Source organism: Sparus aurata, chromosome 17, assembly GCF_900880675.1.
Source record: "Sparus aurata chromosome 17, fSpaAur1.1, whole genome shotgun sequence".
NCBI lineage: Eukaryota > Metazoa > Chordata > Actinopteri > Spariformes > Sparidae > Sparus > Sparus aurata.
The window spans coordinates 29,689,076-29,713,314 of record NC_044203.1 but is presented as its reverse complement, the minus strand read 5'-3'; the positions used below and the strand labels follow the sequence as shown (position 1 = coordinate 29,713,314).

At 40.9% G+C, this 24,239-nt stretch overlaps 1 protein-coding gene across 1 annotated transcript; it reads left to right on the top strand.

Moving 5' to 3' along the window:
* The first annotated feature begins 247 nt into the window (after positions 1-247).
* LOC115567026 (beta-1,4-galactosyltransferase 3) lies at positions 248-24,235 on the top strand. Its single transcript, XM_030393159.1, has 7 exons — positions 248-492; positions 10,690-12,102; positions 15,585-15,820; positions 17,478-17,665; positions 18,843-18,965; positions 19,191-19,295; positions 20,537-24,235. Exons 2-7 carry the CDS (start codon positions 11,838-11,840, stop codon positions 20,835-20,837), a joined length of 1,218 nt encoding a protein of 405 aa, XP_030249019.1. The 5' UTR covers positions 248-492; positions 10,690-11,837; the 3' UTR covers positions 20,838-24,235.
* The last annotated feature ends 4 nt before the right edge of the window (positions 24,236-24,239 follow it).

Here is a 24,239-nt window from a genome sequence, read left to right as displayed (position 1 = left end):
TTTTATTACTCTTAGTTGTTTCAACAGTTCAGTGTCCTTCATAAATGTGTTGGTTGTGTATTAACCTCTGTGAAGCATTTCCACGTGACTTATTGAAAAATACAAAGCAGATAAAACCTCAACATGTTTCCTTAAATATTGGAGTTATACTGATAAATAAATAGCACCACCGCCACTAAAGCTGTTGCCGTGAAATCCACTTACGTTGCACAGCCACAAAACACTGTGGGGATAATTTTTTCATGTAAGGAAAACGGATTCGGGGCTTTTCATAGGTTCGTAATGTCATTTGGGTTTTCCAGTCGAGGGGAGGGGAGAACTGCTGGGCGACATCCACTCTGCTCACTCGTTTTCGAGACTACCGCACACCGCCGCGTCCACACAGCATCAACTTCACAACATATCGGAAATCCGGAGGAGGGAGGGTGTTGTTGGACATATCGACGTCTAACAGCTGCCCAACAAGCCAAAGGAACACAAGCAGCCTCTCTGGTAAGAACGAAACATTAAAAAATATACTGCTAACCGACACCGAATCCAGCACCGTGTGCGTGGCTGCTAGCTAGCTAGCCACCTAACTAACGTCAGTTGACCCGCAGCTGCTAGCTCAGCTCAACTCGGCTCGGTTCGGCTTGGTTCATCTTCCCCGTCACAACTGGCCACACAGTCGGCTGTGACGGGGACAGTTTACTCTGAAGAGTTTACAGGAGAGTGGGTTTAAAACGCCTGGTGGATTATCTCTCGCTCTGGCCGTTCATGTTCAGTCACACAACAGTTGAGAGATAGTTAACGGCGGCGTTAGCTCCAATTAAAAGTAACAGCCGTGTCGGTAACGTCACGGCAACACTGCGACGGATCGCGGTGATAAACGGTTAAAACGCCGATTTGCGAACACCGTGACAGAAACGGGCGAAGAGAAAAGTTTATTCATGTTTTAAGTGCACCCTATTAACTAGTTTGCTGATCAATTTAACGTAGCATTAGCCACACAGAGGGCTAGTGTCGACTTAATACTGCCGTCACTCCCCATATGCTTGCACAACTTTTAGAAACTTGAAAGTTAGCTCCCAGGTTAGCGAGCTTCTTTGTCGCCGCCGAAAGCACAAGGGCGACACTCAACAGAAAGGGTTTCAAACAAGTTTGAGAACAACTGGAGCTGACAGCACTTCGGTGTATTAGTTAGCTAACTACTGATAAGGGGGCTTGAGTTAGCATGGGGACTGTTCGGTGTTGAAAATGCTCTTTGAGTCCGGTATTTCACGCCACTTTTCCTCGCTTGAGTCGCTCGTCTTTCAGCCAGGCGAAGCAGGTTTCGTCGCCTGTATTCTCATGTTTACCCTCCTCAGCAGAACAAAAGGCTCTGCATGGCGGCCCCCTTCCCCCCTTGAGCTGTCAGATTGATTGAGACCATACTTGAGGAATGAGAGTGGCAATGCAGGAGACAGACAGAGCGACTAGTCTTTTATTGTCCACAAGAAGATGGATTAATCGTTTAAAGGTGGACTGTGTAGTTTTTCAAGGGGCGTTTTCCAGTGAAAAAGTATTTTCCATACACACTTTATACCTCTGCATTGAATGATTTATTCAAAAAGGGCTTGTTTGTGGTGCTGAAATTGATACCAGGGATGCAAATCTCAAGCAGTGTATAAAAATGATAGTTGCCGAGTTAAACCATCAATTATCTGTTAAATCATTAATAATTCATAGATGCATTGGACTGTTTCCTGTTGGCAAACTGACTTGTTCTCTACAAAATCCGAGTGGGTTATATTAGGAGTCAAAAAACAGATAAATTCAACACCAAGTTACTTGAACAATATTCCACAACACACAAAATAGTGCCTTAAATTTAATCGTAGACGATTCTGTCTGTCGCTATTCAGGAACTGGCCCAACTTTAAGATGACCTGATATTTGATTTCATAAGTCTGATCTTAAGCCTTGAAATATCAGTTTTTAGATGTTGGCAGGAACTATAAGACAGTCATTTGAGTTTTTACATAGCTTTTGTTCTTCGTTATCTGTTTGCATTGGATATTCACATCGAAACAGTTAGCAGTCACTCCAGACAGGGTCTGTCTCAGTTTTTCACAGTTTTATTTTGTATAAACAGAGGACCTGATGTGTCAATGCTCTTCTTTCTCTCTAACTTGTTGCTCCAGTTTTGCTGTGGGCTACCGGGTCCTTGGTGGGCAACCTCATCTCCATGGTTGTTAGTGCTAAGTTCGCAACCCACTGTCCCTGGTGTGTTGGTAATAGCTGGAGGTTAATGGCACACTATGGAAACGGCTTAAGCAACTAGAGGCAGACAGATGAGCAGAAAAAATGGGAGGAAGGAGGGGATGGTGTGTTTTTTTTCCCCTCTCCTCAGCAGTCTGTCCCAGCAGAGTCGTACTCGAGGGAACAGCCATAGAGACGTGTACCAGCTGCACCCACGATGAATGGCAAGGGCTCAGGATGGGTTGCCATGGCAAGGACGCTGGCACGCGTTGTTATGCAGACACCTCCTTTCTCAGGGCATGTTTGCACATTATTTCATTGCCTGGTCTTGCTCGGTGCTTGAGAGAAAAGGCCAGCTTGTGTATACAGAATCTGAATAATGGTTTTAGCTTAAATCTGTTGTTTTTTTAGGACTGATGGTAGTTTGTGTAAAGAATACCTCCCTGATGTCGTGGCAGCCTAGAGAAGGAAAATCTTGCTGTTGTGTAAGAGCCGTTTGTGGTCTGCTGGCCACATCTGTTCAGATCACTTTCACTCTTTTGTGCAGTATTAAACAGTATAAGTTCCTGATGAAACATTCCTGTTAATCAGCTGACACTCGCACTGTAAGTTGTAGACCAGTTGTCCAGCTGTGAAATACAGCTAACCTAATCTCTGTTGTAAGTCTTGATTTCTAAGCCTTATTTCAGTTTTTAAGAAAGAGGAAATGATAATGCAGTGATTAATTCCTGTTAAGAAAGCACAGTTGAGTAAAGGGAGGCGCAATGGAAACAGCTTATTGTTGAATGACCTTTTTTCCCTATTTTTGTACATATCTAATGAGGTAGTTATATTATATGAGCAACTCCGAATCAAATCAGTCAAGTTGTTGTTGTTGTTGTTGGGAGTGTGACAAGATACTGACTGCAGATCGGAAAGGTTGCCAGGAAAAAAAGTGCACCGAGGACAAGATTAAATCTCCAGGGGAAATATACTAATGCTTTCATTCCAGACTTTCTGCCAAGTTCCTGCTCTGAAGCTAAGGGGATACCAGGGATGATTCTGAAGGCACCTGTGTTCAGATCCTGTCAGGTCAAATTAAAACAGTGAACTAATTTTCTGTTCGAATTGGTGTGTAGGATTAAATGGCATCTAATTAACAAAGGGGAACTAATGAAAACAAAGAAATTAGTTTCAGGTAATCATATGTTAGGGTCTCAACCATCAACTATTTTCACTATAAATGGACGGATTATTCACATGATTTCTGTAAAATACTAAAATTGCCTTTGCATTACCCTAACCCTACAGTTTACTAGAGCCGTTTCAGCCTCAACTGAGCTTCAAACTGCTTCAACCTACTGTTCAAAACCAAAAGATTTAATTTCATAAATTACTAAGAAAAGCAGTGAAGCCTGATGTGTTTAGAAGATGTAATCAGTATACCCAAAACACATTGTCTTTTGATTGATTATTCAACTAATTGTTGCAACACTTAAACACTGTTATTTATGATACATTCCAGTTCTGCCAAAATTATAATCAACTCCTGTCCCTAAATCCTACACACTGGACTTTGTTTTGTTACTTTGTGCATATTTTCGTATACTCATCTTTCAAAAATCAAGTTATTATCTCCTCCCTGCTAACATTGAATCAATCAGTGTCCAACAAGGTGTGAATTGAAGTTTCTACACATAGAAGAAGTCTGACACTGGGCGTTTGCTCATTGGGTGATATACCATTTTATAAACTGACGCTGACAACCTCAAATGAGGTCACATTTAGCCCTGCCTGTGAATCATTACACATGTTGATGGTTTATTGAGATCTTAAGAAGTTAGAGGTTATGTGAAATCAACCTACCACTAACGTTATCTATGTTTTACAAGAGCTTCCCACTTATCTGACTTTGACAGACTTAGTAACACATTAGCCCTTTTCAGATTAAATAGGAGGAGATTACCACACCTTCACAAACACTGATTATTCTATTTGCTGTGGGCAGGACAGCAACTTCTTAGGTCTTCTCATCACAGAAATGTGTCCTTGCCTGTTGTCCTATCTTAAATTTCAAAGATAGTAAAAATCATATCAAGCTATTATCGAAATACTTTCTCAACTGGCGTCTGTTCTGTTAACATAACCTACGTAGGAAATCCTATCTAGAACTGTAAACTCAGTTCTTCAATCAGCACTCGTTGTGTCATGCTTGTCGACGTCCCGTCATGCCTTTATGTTTGTTGAGGATGTACACAAGACTGCCTGTTTTATTGACAATGTCTGTCTCACTTGACTTGTCGCTGGCTAGCTAGTCTGTGGTAGTGGACAAGAGATCATGCCAGTTAATGGGTATCTGTCTTGATAATAATACTGATTTAATGTTGTATATTAAAACATACCCAGTCATAAGTGGTCAAGGTATTTATAGGTAACAGGATGAAGTCAGTGTTATGATGCATTCCATTTACCTCGGAAGTTGGAGCTAGAAATTGTGTCATACTTGATTTGACTGAGTGCCACTAAAAAAAAAAGTCATGAAATGGTTGTAGCCAGATTCCCCTTTGTAAACCAACTAGATTTAGACAGAATGCACCATTAGCTTCTCTAGCAGACTGATGCTGGCTCCTCCAACAGGCTAACATCAGTGTAAGCCTTCCAACAGACTCACATCGAAGTTAGCTTCTCCGACAGATCTGCATCGATGTTAGCTTCAATGACTAACACTAACACTGTTTGTTGCCGTTTCTGCAGTAGCTAAATTCAGGGATAAGAATGGACTTTATTCTTAAATGCGGTTTAAGGAGTTAAGATAGTTAAGATACGATTTCAGACATAGGAAGTCTCTGTAATTAAGCCTCTGACACATAACGTTTGTTTTTTTTAATTGTAACATGAAAATGTATTCTGGTGAAGCTTAAATTCTGACCATTTCCACTTCTGCTCTTCAGCACTCTTTCAGCAGCCACGGTTCTGGACATTACTCCATTTAGCACAGTATATAGATTTCCGTTTCATTCATTAATCCAATGTTTCCTGTCTTAATTCTTTTTCCTCCGATAGCAAGGGCATATTAATGAAATCTGTTGCAGTTGAGTCTGAGCCCAATTTACAGTATATGCAACCAGATATGAGATAAATCATATAACATAGAAATGTGAATAAGAATTATGTTGGCTGTTTTAGCTCGACTAAATGTTAGATCAACATACATACACTTAATATCCAATCTTCTTCCTGTTAAGAGACAGAGGGACTGTACACTTAAGTAACAATCCTATTGATGGCCATCTTAGAAGTCTGTTAGATTTGTATAAATGTTGTGTCCTGCTACTTTGGCTCGTTCGAATAGCCAGATACATGATACAGTCTTGTACTGTGTCCCTGATAAAATCTTAAGTGAATCTTTGTGCAAAAGCAAGTGGGATTTGATAGACTTCTTCCAGCAGTCCTAGGGGTTAAGCAGATGTAACAGGAAGGTCACATGTATATATATTTAAGACTGCAGAGTAGGGCTGCACGATTCTGGAAAAAATGTGAATCACGATTTTTTTGCTTAGAATTGAGATCACGATTCTCTGGCACGATTTTTTTCACAAAATGTTTATTGCACTGATGAACTTGAACAAAACAAAAAAAAAAACATTGTAGTATGGCAGAGGCATACTACTATGCCTCTGCCAAAGCAATGTTTTTTTTTTTTTTGTTAGTTCTATCATTGGATGATAAATGATTTTTACAAAAGTAAAAAAAAATTAGTCTCCAAGATGAGAGGGCATCCTCTAATACCTCATGTTGTACAGTGTTTATTGGGGCCGTAGCTTTGGCTAGGTGATATGTGATAGCTGCTGTGATCGGCTTTCTAAAACGGAGGCATAATATTCTTCCTTTTCCAAAAGCCGCCACAGAGGTGACGTGACGTGAAGCCCGAAGTTGGGCTGCAAACAGTTGACAACATATTTGTCTTCAAAATAAGAGCTTTACATTGCACCCCATTGGAGTTTAGAACTGGGTTCTTAGCGGGGGGCTTTTAATTTGAAAGTAGCGACCGTTTCTAGCTTGTCACTACAACAACAAGCTAGCAGTCGAGGCGGCTTGCTGCCTTGTCTAAAAACGGCTTTTCACACTCCTTCCAAATACTCAACTGCAGGTGGGCTTCCGCCACTGAATCACGTGTTGTAAAGACGCTTTACCACAGGTTGAGGGAGGAGGCAGCGGCCGTGCTGCGTTTGGGGGCGCTTCAAAAAATCCGGGAGGAAAAAGGAGCATTTGTTTGTGATTCGGCTCGAGATATAAAATGCTTCAGAATCGCTGTGTGTAGAAATGAGATCACGTGTATGTGTGAATCGAGATCGCGATTTTTTAACGATTTTTTGTGCAGCCCTACTGCAGAGTATTCGCTCATCCTTGATGGACTGTCTTGGCACATATAGAACTGATGACACACTCGGGCAGATGTAAAGCTTCATCCTCTAATGCAGAGCCTTGCTATGTGCTTCAGTGGGGTTAAGAGGTTATGGCCCTTATCAGACTGTCGGACTAGTCCAGGCTTTGTGGCAAGCTTTTCTATCATGTGTTTCTCTACTTTCTTGGTAAAATATGCAGAACACAAGTGTTGCACATTACCTTTCTTTTCACTACTTACTTAATAAATAATGTCCTGTTTTTGCTTTACATGTTGCCTGCCAGGACTTAAGAAATCAATAGCCAATACGTATTAGCTATTGTTTACCTTTCCTGCAGTAACTCTTGAAGGCAGTTGCAGCCAATTCTGCATAGTAAAATTGTACTCAAGTGGGGATGGGCCACATCTGTGCTTTGTACTTTGGTCATTTGATGTGAACCAGCTGTGCCTGAAATCTCTAGTTCAGATAGCTGAACAGTGAAATAACCCATAGCTGGTAGTAAATGGTTGTTGTATCTGTTTTTTTTTATACCTTCCCTGCATTTCACAAGGATATGCAGTATATGATGGTTAGGCAAATCTATGGAAGAAGGGTTCTTGATACCGCCCATTCGGGTTGGTGTTGAAATGTGATATTCGTGCTAGTGAACAGTTCTAGTCCAGGGCCTGGGCTGCGTTAGTAGTTGAAGGGAAAGAAGAAAAGTGACTCAGGTGTTCAATAGAGACTATGTATGTATGTCTGGTTAGGTAAATCTCTTCTGCGGTGACCCCCACTGTGATTTAGCCTGGCTCGCTTGTTTCCATCCAGGCAATGGATGTCAATAGGCTGTGCTTGGGTTCTATGCAGTCCCTTTAGGATTAGTAAACCAACGTCCCTAGATGATGATGATCTAAATATATAACTCCCATCTCCTTTTATTTTCTTGTCTGCTCTTCATTCTAACCCCCATGCTAATCCTCCTGGCTCCTCTCGCATTCATTCATGTGTGTGCAAGCATGCATGTGGACATACCATGTATGTAATATTAATGCCCCATGGGCAAAAAAGGAAATGTCCCATTTGTCGGCTGTTATGTGCCATCACTGTTTCAAGTGCACATTGCACAGTGAGGTAAAAAAAAAAAAAAAGGGACTACAAAAGGCTCACATTTTGTGTTAAATGTATGATATGTCATGCCAAACCTGCCTCTTTTTAAATTCTAAATGTAGGAAGGAAGGATTTCCGTGCTGCAGAGACAATGAAGTCAAAAGAACATAGTGTAACCAGACTGTTGGCTGCTCTCCCTCTCCCCCTCAAGCTCCTCTCGGTTTGCTTTGTCCTTCGCTCTCTGTGGTTCACTCCTCATCCTCAGCCTTTTAGCTACCATAGAAAGATTTGTCTAAATCTAGTCACCGGGTCTCTTTTATATGCGTTTTAAGTCAGTGCCTGAGCTTTGTTGGAGAAGGTGCCTGCTGCCAAATTCTCTCACTTTATAAGCCAACCCAAGCACAATATGGCCCTCAAGCACTAGAGCAAACCAGACTTATCATTTCTCCCCTTTGTAAAGACATTTGTATATCTCATTACAGATGAATTTGATGCTGGAATATGAGAGAATGGGAAAGGGCTGTCATAAGTTTTAATTCAGTCCCTTCGGGGTTTCCTAATGCATGATGCTTAGTCATCGAGCAACTCAAACTCACCCACCACGTCGATCTTATCAGCCATGTTTTGTCCTTGAAAACCTGAGAGGTTTATTCATATTATTTCACCCTAGTTAGCCTGAAAAGACCATGTTACATTACCAGGTAGTGAGTCTTAGTCATTTACTTAAAAAAAGATGGCAGTTTTCCAGGTCGCCTGTTGTTGTGCTCTGGATCAGATTTCTCAGTGGTGGAGTTGAATTTCTCTGCTGTGGGATTAAACCGAGTCTTTATGGAATGATCTTTTTTAAATCATATCCATAATCTAAGGGGTTATTATAGGGGCCAGGCAATGTGAGAGAGGTCAATCCTCCATCTGCTTACTGTTCCACATGCAGATGAAAATCATCTGCAGCGGCAAGCACAGGCTTTCCTCTCCTCTTTGATCTACACATCCCCTCAGAGAAAAAGCTTTATTATCCTTGAACTGAAAATCCTTGCAGTCAGCTGTCAAAGCAAAAGGCAGATAAATCATCAACACTTCAGTTCAGTGAGCATAAATTTGTCAGATGTCCTCAGTTTATCTGTGTAGTTGATCAAGCCGTCTTTGTGTTGCACAATTAAAGGGAGGCTTCGTTTTTTGTCAGTTATGATGAAAACATTGACGGTTTCCTTGCATCTTCTCTGAGGAAACGGAAACAGAAATGTGATAACACTGCAATCCTCAGTACAGTTATTGCCTGTATAATCGTTTATAGAACTGCATTGCATTGCAGAGGTAATTCCTTAAACACTAGATGTTAACATAATATGAAATCCTGCAAAACAAGTAGTATAATTTGAATTATCAAACCTAATTGTTAATGATCACTTGTGGGATTAATCAGTAGTTTTTTCTGTTCATCTTTGCCGTCTCTTGTTTTTTGATCCTCCTCTCTGTCCCATTACAAAAACACAAACAATCCCGATTACAAAAAGGTTGGGACACTGTAAAACTGTTGTCTGTGTAAAATGTAAAAATAATCATGGCAATCATTTTCAAACAAAGTGTTCCCATGCCCATCTACTAATGCCCTTTTATACAATTGCGTTTCACAAAGAGGTGAAACTTGCGACGTCCTTAATTGTGAATGACTGAGGATTTTGAGGATGTCCATTTTATTACCCAGTCATGATACTCTCACTGGTTACCAATTAACCTGTTAACCTTTGTAAAGTTCCAAACAGGTGATTTTTGAGCTTTCAACAACTTTCCCAGTTAGTTGTTGTTCCTGTCAAAGTCTATACTTTTTTTTTTTTTTATTTTGCATTATGTTAATAAAAAGGATTAGCAAATTATCACATTCAGTTTAATTCATGTTTTTATGTTTTTTTTCCGAACTACTTCCGAATCGGGTCTGTAAACGCAGCTTGTCGTGTGACTGTCTCTGTTAAAGGTAATGTAGAGCTACAGCAAATATAATCAGTGATATTGTTCATTGACAAACAAGCGTATAGAAAAAGGCAAGCACGAGATCATTGCACGATATCTAATGTACTCTGCACACGGAGTGCTTGTGCTGCATTGTTTTCCCTTGTGTGATAAGCATGACATGCTCTTGTCAAAACCATTACTGATGTTGAATCAAATTACAGAATTTACAGCTTTTATGAACAACACATTGGCCCAAACACTATATATATATTTTGAAAAGGCATGGAAAGCTCTTACTGCTTTCAGGCCAGAAAGGCCTCTTACCTTTACATTTATTTGTTGAATTCAAGTGTGTCAGGAGACATTGCATTACAGCTCTGTATGGTTTCCCCTTTTATCCGGTCCAGCAGACTTAAGCAAATCTTAAGGAATGAAACCAAAGCTGTAAAATCAGTGATGGTGGGTGAGAGGTTGGCAGCTGCTTTACTTGTTTTAAACAGTCTTTTCTATCTGTCTCTCTGTCTCTCACCCAGTCTCGCAGCATTCAGTGGGATTAGGATTAGCAGTCTGTGGCTGTCTACTTTTAACAAGTACTAATTGATTTGCGACTCAGGATGTGTTGGATACTGCAGCAGACAGCGCCAGAGCAGGGCAAGGGGTTATGCAAGGTCGGCAAACACAACATTGCAGAAAACTACCGCAACAAGGGCGCTGAGTTTGTTGGCTCTAGAACTAGGAAGTTTCAGCCACGCGGCGGTGCACGGCTTCCCGTCTGCCATCCGCTGTGGGCAACAGGCCTCTCTTTGGGGAGGCATCTGCACTGGAGCCCATGCTGGGCCTGATTAGTCAAGGCTGTCCAACTGTGCTGTGTGTCTCCATGTAAACAAACAAAATCCATTTGTTGAGCCTGTACAGCACACAATTAGTCATTGTTTGTATGGGAAAGACATTCTGCTGTAAGCACAAAATCGCTGATGTCAACAGTTTGAACCAAAGGGTGTCAGTCAAACTAACTGTCCCTCCTCCTCTTCTTTGTTTTGTCTTTCAGAGCCGTGCTGGAGTGATTGGTCCAGTTTCTGTCCATCCTCTGAACCCAGTGGCTATCAGCCAGTGAGCTGCGTGAGGTGTCTCGTAGCTGTGGATTGCATCATTATGAGACAATAGCAGTGGGAATCAAAACTCTCCTCCCTCCTCCTCCTCTTCCTCCATCTCCTCCTCCAGTTCTTTTTCTCTCAGCCTGACTCTCCATTGAAGCCCTCCCCCCTAACAAATACACAGTCGTCCACACACACATGAAACCCTCTGACCACTCCCCCCACGCTGGTCATGGTCCACTCCCCCTGTCTCTCCAGCCAGTCAGGCAGTGAGCTGATGGGAGCTGTGTAATCCTCTGTAAAGTATAGGGCCTATACGGCTGTATATGCTCCCTTTTGTTATGGCGGCTGTTATTGTTGCAGAGGCCTCCCTCAGGAGAGAACATGAGGGAGAACAGAAGGCAGCATAAAGCTCACAAAGGGAGGAAGAGAGAGCGAGAGAGTGGCTGAGAGACACTGACGCTGCCATTTATTTGACCGGATGAGAATGAGCTTCACGGGGCAATGGATGGAATTCAATGGGGGTGAAACCACATGATGTGGGACTGGTATTACCACCCCACGCCAGTCACAAATTGGACCAACAGTCAACTTTGGAGATATTTGCCACATAGTGACCTGCTGCAAGGAATGCAGTGAAATAGAGAAAAGTAGACAAGACTTTTTTTTTCCTGGTTCAGAATATTTTTCTATTTTTTCTCTTGTTGTTGTTTTTCTTTTTAACTACACCTACCAAAAGTGCCTTTAAGTGATGTTTTTGTCTATTTTCATTACTCGTCTAACTCTATATTCATACCCCATAAATTATTGCATGCATCTTTACAAACAGTAGCTGTCATTGTCAGTGTGTGTTGCCATATTTTAGAGAAGGTCCATAGTATATTAGACTTTTTTGTGTGCGTGACACCAGCCACAACACCAGCCTCCATCAAATCAAATCCACAGCTGACAATCGCCACCTTCCTGAATTTTTTCTCTGCTCGGAGAGAGCTCACATAGCCCCAGCGTTAAATCACTGACAGTTAGACTGCTCCAGACCAACGTGACTTTCTGCACTGCCTCCTCCCGACGTCTGTTGCTTTGACGACGCAGAACCACCGCCATGGTCAGTATCCAGTCCAGATGGCGCTACCTTTTCATGTTTCTGGGCATCCAGCTGGTGGTCATGGCATTGCTATCCCGGGAGGGATACCAGAAGAGGGTCTCTTACTTCATCCGCATCTTCCGCAAGCCTGACAGCACAGGCCGTAACCACACAGTAGCTGGCGTCAGTGGAGGGGATGTATATGCCAACCTGTCCCACCTATCCAAAGCTCATCACCATGGAGATGAGATGCCCTACTGCCCTAAGACGTCCCCTTTTATACGTGAGTGTTCCTGCCTGCTTCTGTGTCATTCCATAGTACCTGATTCTATTGTGTTACCGAAGGTAGATTACTCTCTCTCAGTAAAGAATTAATGTATGAACAAACTTACCTGGCAATTTTCCAGAAATGCTTTCATTCATTAATCTATTCCCGTCATCTTGAGTGTGTGTTACTGACTGCCCTATAAATCAACAGTATTATAGTCATAACTAAGGAGCAAATTTAATAGGATTATGAAGCTATAAAGCTTTTTGTTCATTTGAATGTGTATGCTATTGACAACTAAAGTTCAATAGCACTGTTGCGCATCTGCTGTTGCACTGAGTCACCATTCGTTTCTGCTGGAAGTGTGGTTTTTATGGAAATTTTCAGAAATCTCATTTTTGGCACCTGCTGTGTTGTGCTATTGGAACTTGAGAATTGTGTTTTCACACAGTCAAAGGGGCCTTTTTTTTTTCTCAAGATGTTTAAAGCAGTAACAATGTCACCCGTGTGCATCACAGTGATACAACTGACATTTCCATACAGCATAATAAAGTTAAGCCATCACTTGTGTAATAAGCTTGGTGGGCTCCCGCACTATTTGGAATAGAAAATGTACAAAGTCTGCTGCTGCTTTGTGGTGCTGTTCCGTTGTAGTTTTTATCTGCTCTATCTGATATACTATAAAAGGTATCCAGGCTGCAAAAACATTATGAAATGATAGAGGAGTGTTCAGGCAACTTGAAAAAAGTAAAAGTGATTGGATATGTTTACAGTCGATGTACAGTAAATACAGTTTATGTCACCGGTCCCCTCACACGTTTGAGTTTGAGTCTGTAAAGGATTTACTTTACTTACTCTTTACTCTACAGCAAATTAGACATTAAAAGATGTCCTGATACCATTGAGTCACTGGGTCAGATCCCCTGCAACATCATAAGCCATTACATGAAAGCTGCTTTTTGTGGCTGACGTGTCTCACAGCCTAAGGAAGGAAGCTGCTCTGTACTCCAGTGATGCAGCAGAAGAACAGCTGGCTTATAACATAACTTTTTATGTTAGTCGCACTATTTCTTGCTGTTGGCTTATTATGGAGACATAACAGTGGTAGAATGTTAATATTAAAGGTGCACTATGTAGTTTTAGGGAACAACTTTTTATCATAAGATTTTTATGCCTAAAACTAATTAAACAAACTCTTCGTTTTCATAACTGAATAAACTAAGTAAACAAACAGATCGTAAAGGACACACAGTTTCATACGTTTTTTCTTTGTTTATATTTGGCGGACCCTGCCATCTTTCTAGCCTCGAACAGTGTTCTGGGGATCTCATTGTCTTCTAAGAACAGCTTGTTATTTCAGTTACGGCAAATTTTAATGTATCATTACCTCATTAATATTGTAAATATTAAAATTCTGGGTTTGAATTTCTTAGGAATTTCTTACCCTCGTTGTAGTATTAGTAGACTGTAACCAGCTTTAACAAGTGAAGCATAACTGATATTTTTCCATCAGACTTCTAGGTGAAGCACCTTCATTAAATTACAGAGTGCGGAAACTGTACTGTTTCAATGCACCTGCATTTGAGTTAGGTGGATGTGTGAATATCTTCTGTGATTAAATTATTAAATGAAAACAGCGCACATCAAAGGCAGAGTACAAGTAGTAGCTTTGAGGCACGCCCATTGTTGACTCAAGCTTAAATCAGCCCTCCAGGGTGTCAAACAACAATCGGCAACATACCTGAACACTTCTTAGTTTTCTCCAGTACAACCAAGCAAACAATTCAAAGCTCAGGGCTAGTAAGTAGACCTCGTTACATGTCTCCATTTGTCTTTGTCCACATCGAGGCTTGTGACTAAATGAACACAATTCATGTCATGATCACCCTTGCTGAAATTATTCTTGGTCACTGTTTTAGGATAAGAATCAAAACGAGCTTAAAATTCCTAAGATTGTATGAAACATGCTGGAATCACTTTTCCTTACATTTTTAAAGAAGCACATTTTTTTTTTAGCGAACATCTTTTTTTGTGTGATAACAGTGGAATAGTGTTAATTATGGAAATCATAAGTTATACAATTTTATATCCTCCCATTCATATCAGTGCCACACTTCTTATACATCATAGAAAATCTGATCGACAAAGTAATTTTATTAATGTACTCGATATGCACTGTCAAAGCAGTCTTAGTTTCCTACTTCCTGGGCTCTGCCCTCTGCACATTTGTTCCCACAATATTTGCAGTAATTTTAAACTCTCTTCCCTGTTAACTGAGCCAAATGGCATTGACTACCACCTGGTATTAAATCAATGGATGGGTCCTCAAGGTATAATGGAACTTTGGATCAGGTAGCAGAAACTAAACAGAAACCACCTGGAGTTTCCGTGAAACAGGTTTGAGGAGGAGGCGACTGTGGTCGGGGAGGTGGATTGCAGCTTAGAGGTCGCCCGCTAATAAGAACTTTGGTGGTTCGGCCTCTCAGCCCTTGCAGTCTACACGTCAGAGTGTCTTTAGGCAAGGTGCTGAACCCCAAATTGCTGTTAATCATCTGTGTGTGAGTGTGCGTATGAAAGAGTATTGCTCCTGATAAGCAGGTGGGGACCATAACCTCTGCCAGCCGTGTATGAATCTGTGCACCAGTGAGTGACTGCTGATGTGTGTTGTAAAGCACTTTGACCAAACGCAAGACTAGAAAAAGGACAATATAAATGCGGTACTGTAGTCCACAGCCGTATTCAAATTACGGATGGTGCAGGGCATAACAACATGTTGCTTGGTTATTGTTGACATAACACATCCAGGTGTGCGATGAACAATGAATTATTCGACTGATTATAATGTTATATATGATATTATTATATTACCAGTGTTTTTACTTAATGAATCATTTTGGCTTTAAAATGTAATTCAATTGTGAAAAAAGGGGACATCCTCCGTTAGTTTGTCTGCTGTTATGGAAAAGTCAGACAAATGCCTGAATTCAGGCGATATTAAAAACTCCTGAATGTATTTAACAAAGAGAAGAATAACATGTTAGTGATACATCATTCTCGGCCATATAACTGCTGCTTGTTTTCCATCATACTTTCATACTTTGTCCAGTATGATCATGAAATGGGTATTACATTTTCTTCTGTGCCGTCTGAAAAAGGTCTACATTTTTTTGACAGCTTAGTGTGACAAGTCATGCAATGTAAGCACCAGTGACAAGAGCTGGAGGCATGTTCAGAAATTATTTACTTTCCCATATTCAAATATATGTTACTGCTCAAATTTGGACCAGGTGTCAGAACCTGTTTGGGTAAATGTATGAACACTATTTCGCTGTGTCAGTAGGTTCTGTTCAGCATGTCATGCTCGCACGCTCATTTTAAAGTGCAGTGTATCATGCAAATGAAAGGCGCTCGCACTGTAACCAGGTTATTTGCTTTCACTCCATCAAACAAATCTTGTTTTCTACTGATAATGACATCAGGCCAATTTGTGCCCACAGGTGGGCCGATCCACGTCAGCTTTCCATCAGGGCTCACTCTAGCAGAGGTTCAGAAGAAAAATCCGCTGGTGGTGCGCGGGGGACGCTACAGGCCGCCTGACTGTGAGGCGAGGCACCGAACAGCCATAATCATTCCCCACAGACACAGAGAACACCACCTGAAGTTCCTATTGTACTACCTACATCCTTTCCTACAGCGGCAACAGCTTCATTATGGAATTTACATCATTCACCAGGTGAACCACACATAACCAAATGAATTACTAACATTATAGGAAGCCTTAAAGGGTGGAAAAGGTATTAAAGGGACATTTTAATTTTGTTTTATATAGATTTCAGGTTGTTTTTATTGGATATTCTATCATGTGTTTTAATTTGGTCTGTATGCCCAGTGTGTCCTTCATTTGGTATTCAGTAGAGTTCAGGCTTGATAGACAGTCCCCTCTAGTGGGCGGTCACTGAATGTGTTTGTTAGAGGATGTCAGCACTTGAGTGGCTTAAAGGGTTTAATCTCTTTAGCTGCTTGTGACAATTCCATCATGTTTACCTCTCAGCACTTGATCTCTTACCTCTTGAGCTGGATGTTTTGCACAGTCATGTCGTTGAGTCTCGCTTCTCATGATTTGTCTTGTCCCTGCTAAGAGGATACCTCCAAATAAGTCTGTGTATATCTATATTTAGCGTGAGAAGGGATTTGTTTAAGCCAGCTGAAAATTAATGTGCTCCAGCTTGACCTTGCAGTATCTAAAATACAGTGATGTTATAATTAATTCTGACAAACTGAGAAAGGTCTGCTGGTTGTTCTATATTAGTCACTGGGTTTTCCATCATGCACATCCTCATACTGACAACTCAAATGTTCTCACTTCATCCCAATTTGTTTCCATCTAATTGTCATCTAACTTTCGAAATTTTGTAAAGAAAATTGAAAAAAGGAGAGAATGCAGTTCAATAATGTTATCTTGATAAAGGTGCACTATGTCATTTTGGGGAAGACATTTTCATCAGAAGATTTATTTATTTTTTTTACTTTTTTTTTATAGAGAGAACATAAACAACATACAAAAAGACATAGAACAGTTGGTCACCTACACATTCACATTCAGATATCATACTAATGGGACTACAAGTCAGTTCATAATGGCCCGGTGAGCATCTCTTGTGGTCACAAACACAATCAATTTTTCCCAGTAATGCAGATCCTAAGACTTAGTGAAAAGGTCATCCTTTCCATATTTTGAATATTAGTCACAATATCAATCCAGTCTGTCTCTGTTGGAGGTGTGGTCTGCAACTACTTTCTGGTTACAGCTTTCTTGCTGGCTGCTAATAATATTTTTAAAAGATATTTGTCTCGCACCAGTAAATGGGATGCAATATTGCCCAAATAGATTGTAGAAAAAGAGCAGTGGATTTCGTCACCAAAAATGTTTTGTAGTACCCGTATAATCTCTTGCCAGTATGGTTGGATAGCTGGGCAGCTCCAGAATATATGAAAATGGTCTGCTAGCTGTTCTCCACAGTTCCTCCAACATGGACCCCTGACTGTCTCCCCTGTCTGCACACTTTTCAACTTAGGGGTTATGAAATATCTAACCAGATTCCGCCAGCAAAAGTCTCTCCAAAGACCAGAGCTAGTGGAGGTTGACTGCACAGAGCATATATTTAGCCACTCTTCTTCATCAGAAGATTAAGATCTTCATTGACTAATCTTTTATTATTTTTTATGGCTAAACAAACTCCATTTTCAAGACCAAAAATGCAGCCACAGACTCTATTTTGCTTCAGAGGTGACAAATGAGTTGCTGTTTAAATACATGCAGACTGGTGTGTAAGGTCTCATTGTAAACATTCAGCCTGGCTTGACATTAAGTGTCCATGTTTACTCTGCAGGCTGGAAACTACACTTTCAACAGGGCCAAGCTGATGAATGTGGGTTTCCGTGAGGCCATGAGGGAGGAAGACTGGGACTGTCTATTCTTCCATGATGTGGACCTCATTCCAGAGGACGATCGCAACACATACGTCTGTGACTCCAACCCGAAGCACGCAGCCATCGCCATGGACAAGTTTGGCTACAAGTATGTCCTTTCTCGTATGCAAATGTCTAATGAAGAAGAAATGTGCAAGGATTGATAGATTTAAAGCACTTTTCATGAAGAAAAGGTCCGTATTCATTGATTCCAGCATCTTAAATGTGAATATTTCCTGGTTTCTTTGCTCCTCAATAGAGCTCAACAGTGAGGTTCCGGAAGTGAAAATGCCATTCATATTCTGCATATAGATTTTGATTATTGGCCATAATGTCGTAACCATCCAAAGTAGACTTACCATGAGTTATCAGATTGTCAAACGATGATATATGATCCTGTAGAAGTCACAAGTCCGTATATCAATCTTGTTTTGAGAAAAACACGTTTTATTCGCGATGTCATGGAGAAGTACTACACTACCCACAATCCTATAGTGTAACAGCGACGTCTCTGATTGGTGGAGCTCGCTGTTACCATGGAAATGATTACCAAACCCGCAAATTTCATGTTAGCTAGTTACTGCTAACACTGAACTCTACGATCTTTTACCACAGAGCGACCATGATTTCACTTTCTGACCTACTGCGTTTATTTAGTGATGAGGAGAAGAGTTTATTAAGGGTTCACCCGAACATGAAATTTGCGGGTTCGGTAAACATTTACATGGTAACAGCGAGCTCAACCAATCAGAGACGTCGCTGTTACACTCGCAATGGTTTATGGGATGAGTAGTTCCTTTACTCTTAAGATAATTATGTACACAGTCTTGTACCTTTGCTTTTTTCTCAGTTTTCCCAAAAAATGTTTGCGCCGGAATAAATGTTTTATGGTCACGATTCATCTCCTAGCTGATTGGCTTGGTTCCAGGCCTAAAACTCTTTATATAAGGATTTACTGAAACGTCAGTGGAGTAAATGAATGGCAAATTCACTTCGGGAACCGGAGCCGTTAAAAAAGTGGGCGGTCACTGTTGAGCTCTTTGACACTTAACTGAATGTCTTTGGGTTGCGGACAAAACAAGACAATCATCCTGGGCTTTTTGAAACACCGATCAACCCGATTAACCAAGCAATCTTGTACTTAAATAATTAGCAAATTAACTGACAATGAAAATAATGGTTAGTTGCAGCCCTATCCAAGGGCTCAATCTTCACAGATATGCACATAGCACATTCTGTGTTCTACCTTTGTTTGAAATACTTACCTGTCTTTTAATCCTCTCCAGGCTTCCATACAAGATGTACTTTGGAGGAGTGTCAGCTCTCACGCCGCTGCACTACCTAAAGATGAACGGCTTTCCCAACAACTACTGGGGCTGGGGTGGAGAGGATGACGATATTGGTGTCAGGTGAGAAATGATGAGGAAGACCGACAATTTCTATGCTATGCTTAAATCATCTTTGATCTCTTATGAGATTGATAATAAAATACTTACCAAATATCAGAATCAAAATATGAGTATATCAACATTTGTCAACTCTGTTATGGATTCAAGATCACCATGTTTTGCTTGATGTTCTTTTGAACAACATTAGAACGTGTAAGACTGACATTTATTTTCCCGTCCTTTCAGAGTGTCTCTGTCGGGGATGTACATCACTCGTCCATCACTGAAGGTCGGCCGCTACAAGATGATCAAACACAAGCTGGACAAAGGCAACGATGTGAACCCAAAGAGGTACAGTAAACAAGCTGATGCAGTTGGTTTCATGCTGGAAGTTTGTAGCAGATCTGAGTTAAGTTTGCATGCAGACTCGAAACTGTAACACTTGACTATTAAAAGAAACAGCAGAAACACAATACTATCTTAAGAGAAGTGTTTTTGTTAATCTTTGGTTTAAAAAGATTTAAACAAAAGTTTAATTTAGTTTCGCTGCATAAAACAAATGAATCAGAATCAGAAATCCTTTAATGTCCCGCAGATGGGGAAATTTGTTTGTCACAGCAGCAACAGAATATTACAAGAACAGAAACAATAGCAAAAATAAACAATAAAATTAAAAAGGGAAGAAATAGAATAGACATATATACATATTTACATGATATAGTGCAAAAAAGAAAAGGAGAAACAAAAAAACAAAACATAGAAAGTGAGGTCTGAATTGAACCCTGAATTTGGAGAATCGTTACACCTCGTGTTTTTACTGCACAGTAGGGCTGCACGAAAAATCGTTAAAAAAATCGTGATCTCGATTCACACATACACGTGATCTCGTTTCCACATATAGCGATTCTGAAGCATTTTATATCTCGAGCTGAATCACAAACAAATGCTCCTATTTTCCTCCCGGATTTTTTTGAAGCTTGTCGTTGTAGTGCAAGCTAGAAACGGTCGCTACTTTCAAATTATAAGCCCCCCGCTAAGAACCCAGTTCTAAACTCCAATGGGGTGCAATGTAAAGCTCTTATTTTGAAAACAAATTTGTTGTCAATTGTTCACAGCCTAACTTTGGGCTTCACGTCACGTCACATGTTGACGCCGACCCCAGAGGCGACTTTTGGAAAAGGAGGAATGATACGCCTCCGTTTTAGAAAGCCGACCACAGCAGCTATCACATATCACTAGCCAATGATACGGCCCCAATAAACACTGTACAACATGAGGGATTAAAGGATGCCCTCTCATCTTGGAGAATAATTTTTTTTTTTGTTACTTTTGTAAAAATCATTTCTCATCCAGTGATAGTTAGCAAAGTAGTATGCCTCTGCCAAAGCAATGTTTTTTTTGTTTTGTTCAAGTTCATCAGTGCAATAAACATTTTGTGAAAAAAATCGTGCCAGAGAATCGTGATCTCAATTCTAAGCTATAAAATCGTGATTCACATTTTTTCCAGAATCGTGCAGCCCTACTGCAGAGGTAAAACAAAATGGTGCCCAGCCTTCAATATTCACTGATTTGTCTTTGCTCTCCCTTTGAAGGTTCAACATGCTGGCTAAGACGCGTCAGACCTGGAAGACGGATGGAATGAACACAGCTGAATATGAGACAATCTCTCGGCAATACCTGCCCCTCTACACCAACATCACTGTTAACATCGGTACTGAGGCCGGTCTGCATCCGCCTTCCCCAACACCACCACCTCCTGCCAAAGGCGCAGGCAAACCTGCAGTCAAAGCACCTGCAGTCAAAGCACCTGCTGAAGCGCCAGCGAAAGGCCCTGCCAAACCCCCAGCCAAGCCCCCTGCCAAACTCAAAGAGGGACACCCAGAAAGCCCCTAAGAGACCACTAACCTTTTTTCACCCTGCCATAACTTAAATGGGTGTTTTTTCTTCTCAGTGGCCTGGAGTTTTTTGCTCATTTAAAGCTTTCCCTCGTCAGTTTGTGAAGGAATTCATTTGAGTAGAATAAACGTCATACTGCCTGCGGACAGTGCGGTACTCGTCTGAGTGATTTTAAAAACACTCAGTTTATCAGAAGTAAAAACAATGGACCTGAATTTCTCGACCCGGAGGTGACGGCTCTCTTCCTTGATTCCTGTGACATCACTAATTATTCTTCCAGGGGAGCCACAGTGGAGATTGAAGGGTTAAAGTTGGACTCTATGAGTTTATATATCTACAGCGCTGTGGTCGCTGGCTAAACCTTGTGATGCCTTAGAATCGTGTTCTTCTTTTTGTTTCTTTTCTTTTCACTCGTACCTTACATTATTTTAGAATATTGGGTTTAATGGAGCAGTAGCTGCGATTTCCAGCAGTCACACTCTTCCACAGGAGTGTCCCACTCATATTTTGTCTCAGCGCCAATGAAAACATGAGTGACAGTGATGGTCTTTGTTTCCACTTTAGTGTGTGAAGCTGCTACAGTACAGATTGAGTGCTGCATTACTGCTACTGCTATTACTGTTTCTGACGTAACAGCACACATATCCTATCTATCTGCAAATATCTGTGATCATGTGAGAAAGGAGATGCTGGTCTGTTTTGTATGGTTTGTGTATCAAAAGTCTTTCAAATGATTTCAAAGTTTTGGATTTGGTTTTTACCTGTGAATGAGAATAGTGACAACATTTCAGTTTGGGCACCGAGGTTGCAGCTCCTCTGTTTACCTTAGTCGGTGCATTCACTTCAGCCTTTCAAACTTCAGAGTATCCGTTATCGTCAACATTTGATTGAATTTTCTTTATTTTGTGTTTTTGTGTATTTGCCTTTCATAGAGCAGGCCTTGGTGGCGGTGATCAGTCGTCTGCCTTCAGATGAGCTTGTGATTCACAACAAAATGGAGTCTTTATATATATGTCGATTATGTACAGTGTGCTATGTAACTCCTGATGTAAATGTGTCCCTCAAGAGTACTGGCTTGCTCCCCTAGCACTTTGTATGCAGTCAATCTTTAAGATGTCTTTTAATTTTTTAAAGCCCATCTCCTGTCCTTAATCTGTACGGATCATAGAAAGTCACTTCCGCAGCGTTGTCGGATTAGCATTAGTTCATTTTCTTTTAAGATCAAGTTACAGTAGCCAAAGTTATCCACATAAACAAACATGTGAGTTCAGTAGCTTGAGCCAAAAGCACGAGAGAAAAATTTGGCTTTGCACGTTTGTGTTTCAGTTCAGTTGACGGATTCTGTCACCAGTTATCTTTTGAGAGAGCTCACAAAGTCATGTCTGAATGCATTGTCCTCAAGTTTTCACCCAACTCCCAACGGTGTGTCGTTTGTGAAACATAGAGGTCCAGCAGCAGATTTAGGGGCAGAAATCAAATATTCAGAATTATGTTTCTGTTTATCACCTGAAACTAATAATTGTTGTGTTTTACCTTGAGATGAGCCAATTGTATCTGAACACTGGCTCCAGAGAGGACCTTTCACATTGTTCTTGTTTTAGCGACCACTGTAAGGGAGGCGAACGTGATGGCTTTTTCGGTTCGTTGCAATCTGTAACCACACTTTAGATGCCACTAAATCCTACATGCTGGACCTTTTTTTTAATTTGCACTGTGGGTAATGTAGGCAGCAGGTTTTGAAAGGAGTCCAGTGGTCTAACGTTGCTCTTCTATAACACTGTTGAACTCATTATGGACAATTAAAAAAAAATAAAATAAATTAGATTGCCTACATTACCCACAATGCAACGGGGGGGGCTGAGTCACATACCTGGGGTCAATTTCTCAGATTGCATGCAGCTTCCTCTGGAGCCACGAAAGACTTCATACTGCTTTTTTTCCCCCACATATGCTGTAAAACCTACCAAGACCCGTAAACACGCTTAAGTGAAAAATGAGTGGAGTTGCCCTTTAACTGCAGATCTGAGGTATGCAAACACGCGTTTAGCAAGTTACAAGGCGGCTTGCCAATGAGGAAACGAGCTGTGTGTCTTTTGTTTTTTTCCTTTTTCTTCCAAGCATTCATACAAACAGTTCCTCACTCGGTTTAATCGCCTTCAGCGGCTTTAATATTGACCCAGTTCACCTGTGATTTGACTCAGAAAAAGGCCAGTTCTTTAGGAAGCCAACACATGGAGACATCGGCCGTATCCTTACCACTAGTGCCCGTATACTGCATGACGACTGTCCGCCCCCCTCCTCACGTCTCTCCACTATGACAGATTTGATTGTTTACATGAGAAAACAAAATCTAAAAAAGAAAAAAAAAAGACAGTCCCTTAATGCAGTGTAAGTGAACTGAACCGACAGGTGAACAAGGCTGAAACCAAAGACGACTGCATGGAAGGCTGTGATGATTGATTGAGGAAAAAGTGTGTGTGTGTGTGTGTGTGTGTGTGTGTGTGTGTGTGTGTGTGCGTGCAGTATACTCCATATCTCCCTCTCTCATAATGGACCGGCCTAGCATTTCCTTCGATCTGTATTTGTAGCTTCTTTCAGGTTTGAGTTCAAAGTAGAAACCACAGATGATTTTTTTTTTTTTTTTTTTTTTATCGCTGTACTGAATCTTGTTTTATCATCTCGTCATTGTGGTATTCGCTGAAGTCAACGAGACGAGCCCCGAGAGTGGTTTTCTGTGATTTTCATAAATAGATGACTATAAAACTGTATTATCATTCTGATGTGAATTCATATCCAACTCCTATGGCCTTAGCAACAAAAACAGTACTAGTATTTCAAACACTTGGACACTAATAGCATCTTTATATCAAGAATAGATATGCATGGCAAAGAACCTTGTTTCGAAAGTTGGGAATGTACTGAGCACAACATGGAGATGATACATATCGGTGCCCGCCTGGAAAATATGAAGCATGCTGAAGTGTCTATGTTGTGAGCTGGAGGCTGTTTTACTGTGACTTTGACATGCGAGTTTGCATCTGCTGTGTGGAGTGCTCCTCACTGGTGTGCTACATTTTGAAGATGATGGAAGCATTTTTGAGCAAAATGTGCAAAAGTAGCTTGTGTTCCCAAAGTCACAATGTCCAGTCTCCACCATTTACTGTTTAACACTCGACCTGATGTTTAAGGTTTTATATTTTTTTAAGCTGCTTTACATTTGTTTTTATTCCGTTCTGATGTGGATAAGCTCAGCAGCACTAGAAAGCAGTCATCACAGGGTAGAACTGAAGCAACCAAGGGCAATGTGACTCTGTGAGCTATTTCTGCTCTCTTTATGAATCCTGCACAGTCCAGAGTGGCCTTAAACTCATTAATAAACTGATTATTCAAAATGATTGC

Excerpts from the sequence above, each read along its gene's own strand:
- LOC115567026 (XM_030393159.1), top strand. The coding sequence starts at position 11,838 with ATGGTCAGTATCCAGTCCAGATGGCGCTACCTTTTCATGTTTCTGGGC. Across the intron at positions 12,103-15,584 it reads TAAGACGTCCCCTTTTATAC|GTGGGCCGATCCACGTCAGC; the intron begins GTGAGTGTTCCT and ends TTGTGCCCACAG. Across the intron at positions 18,966-19,190 it reads GATGACGATATTGGTGTCAG|AGTGTCTCTGTCGGGGATGT; the intron begins GTGAGAAATGAT and ends CCGTCCTTTCAG.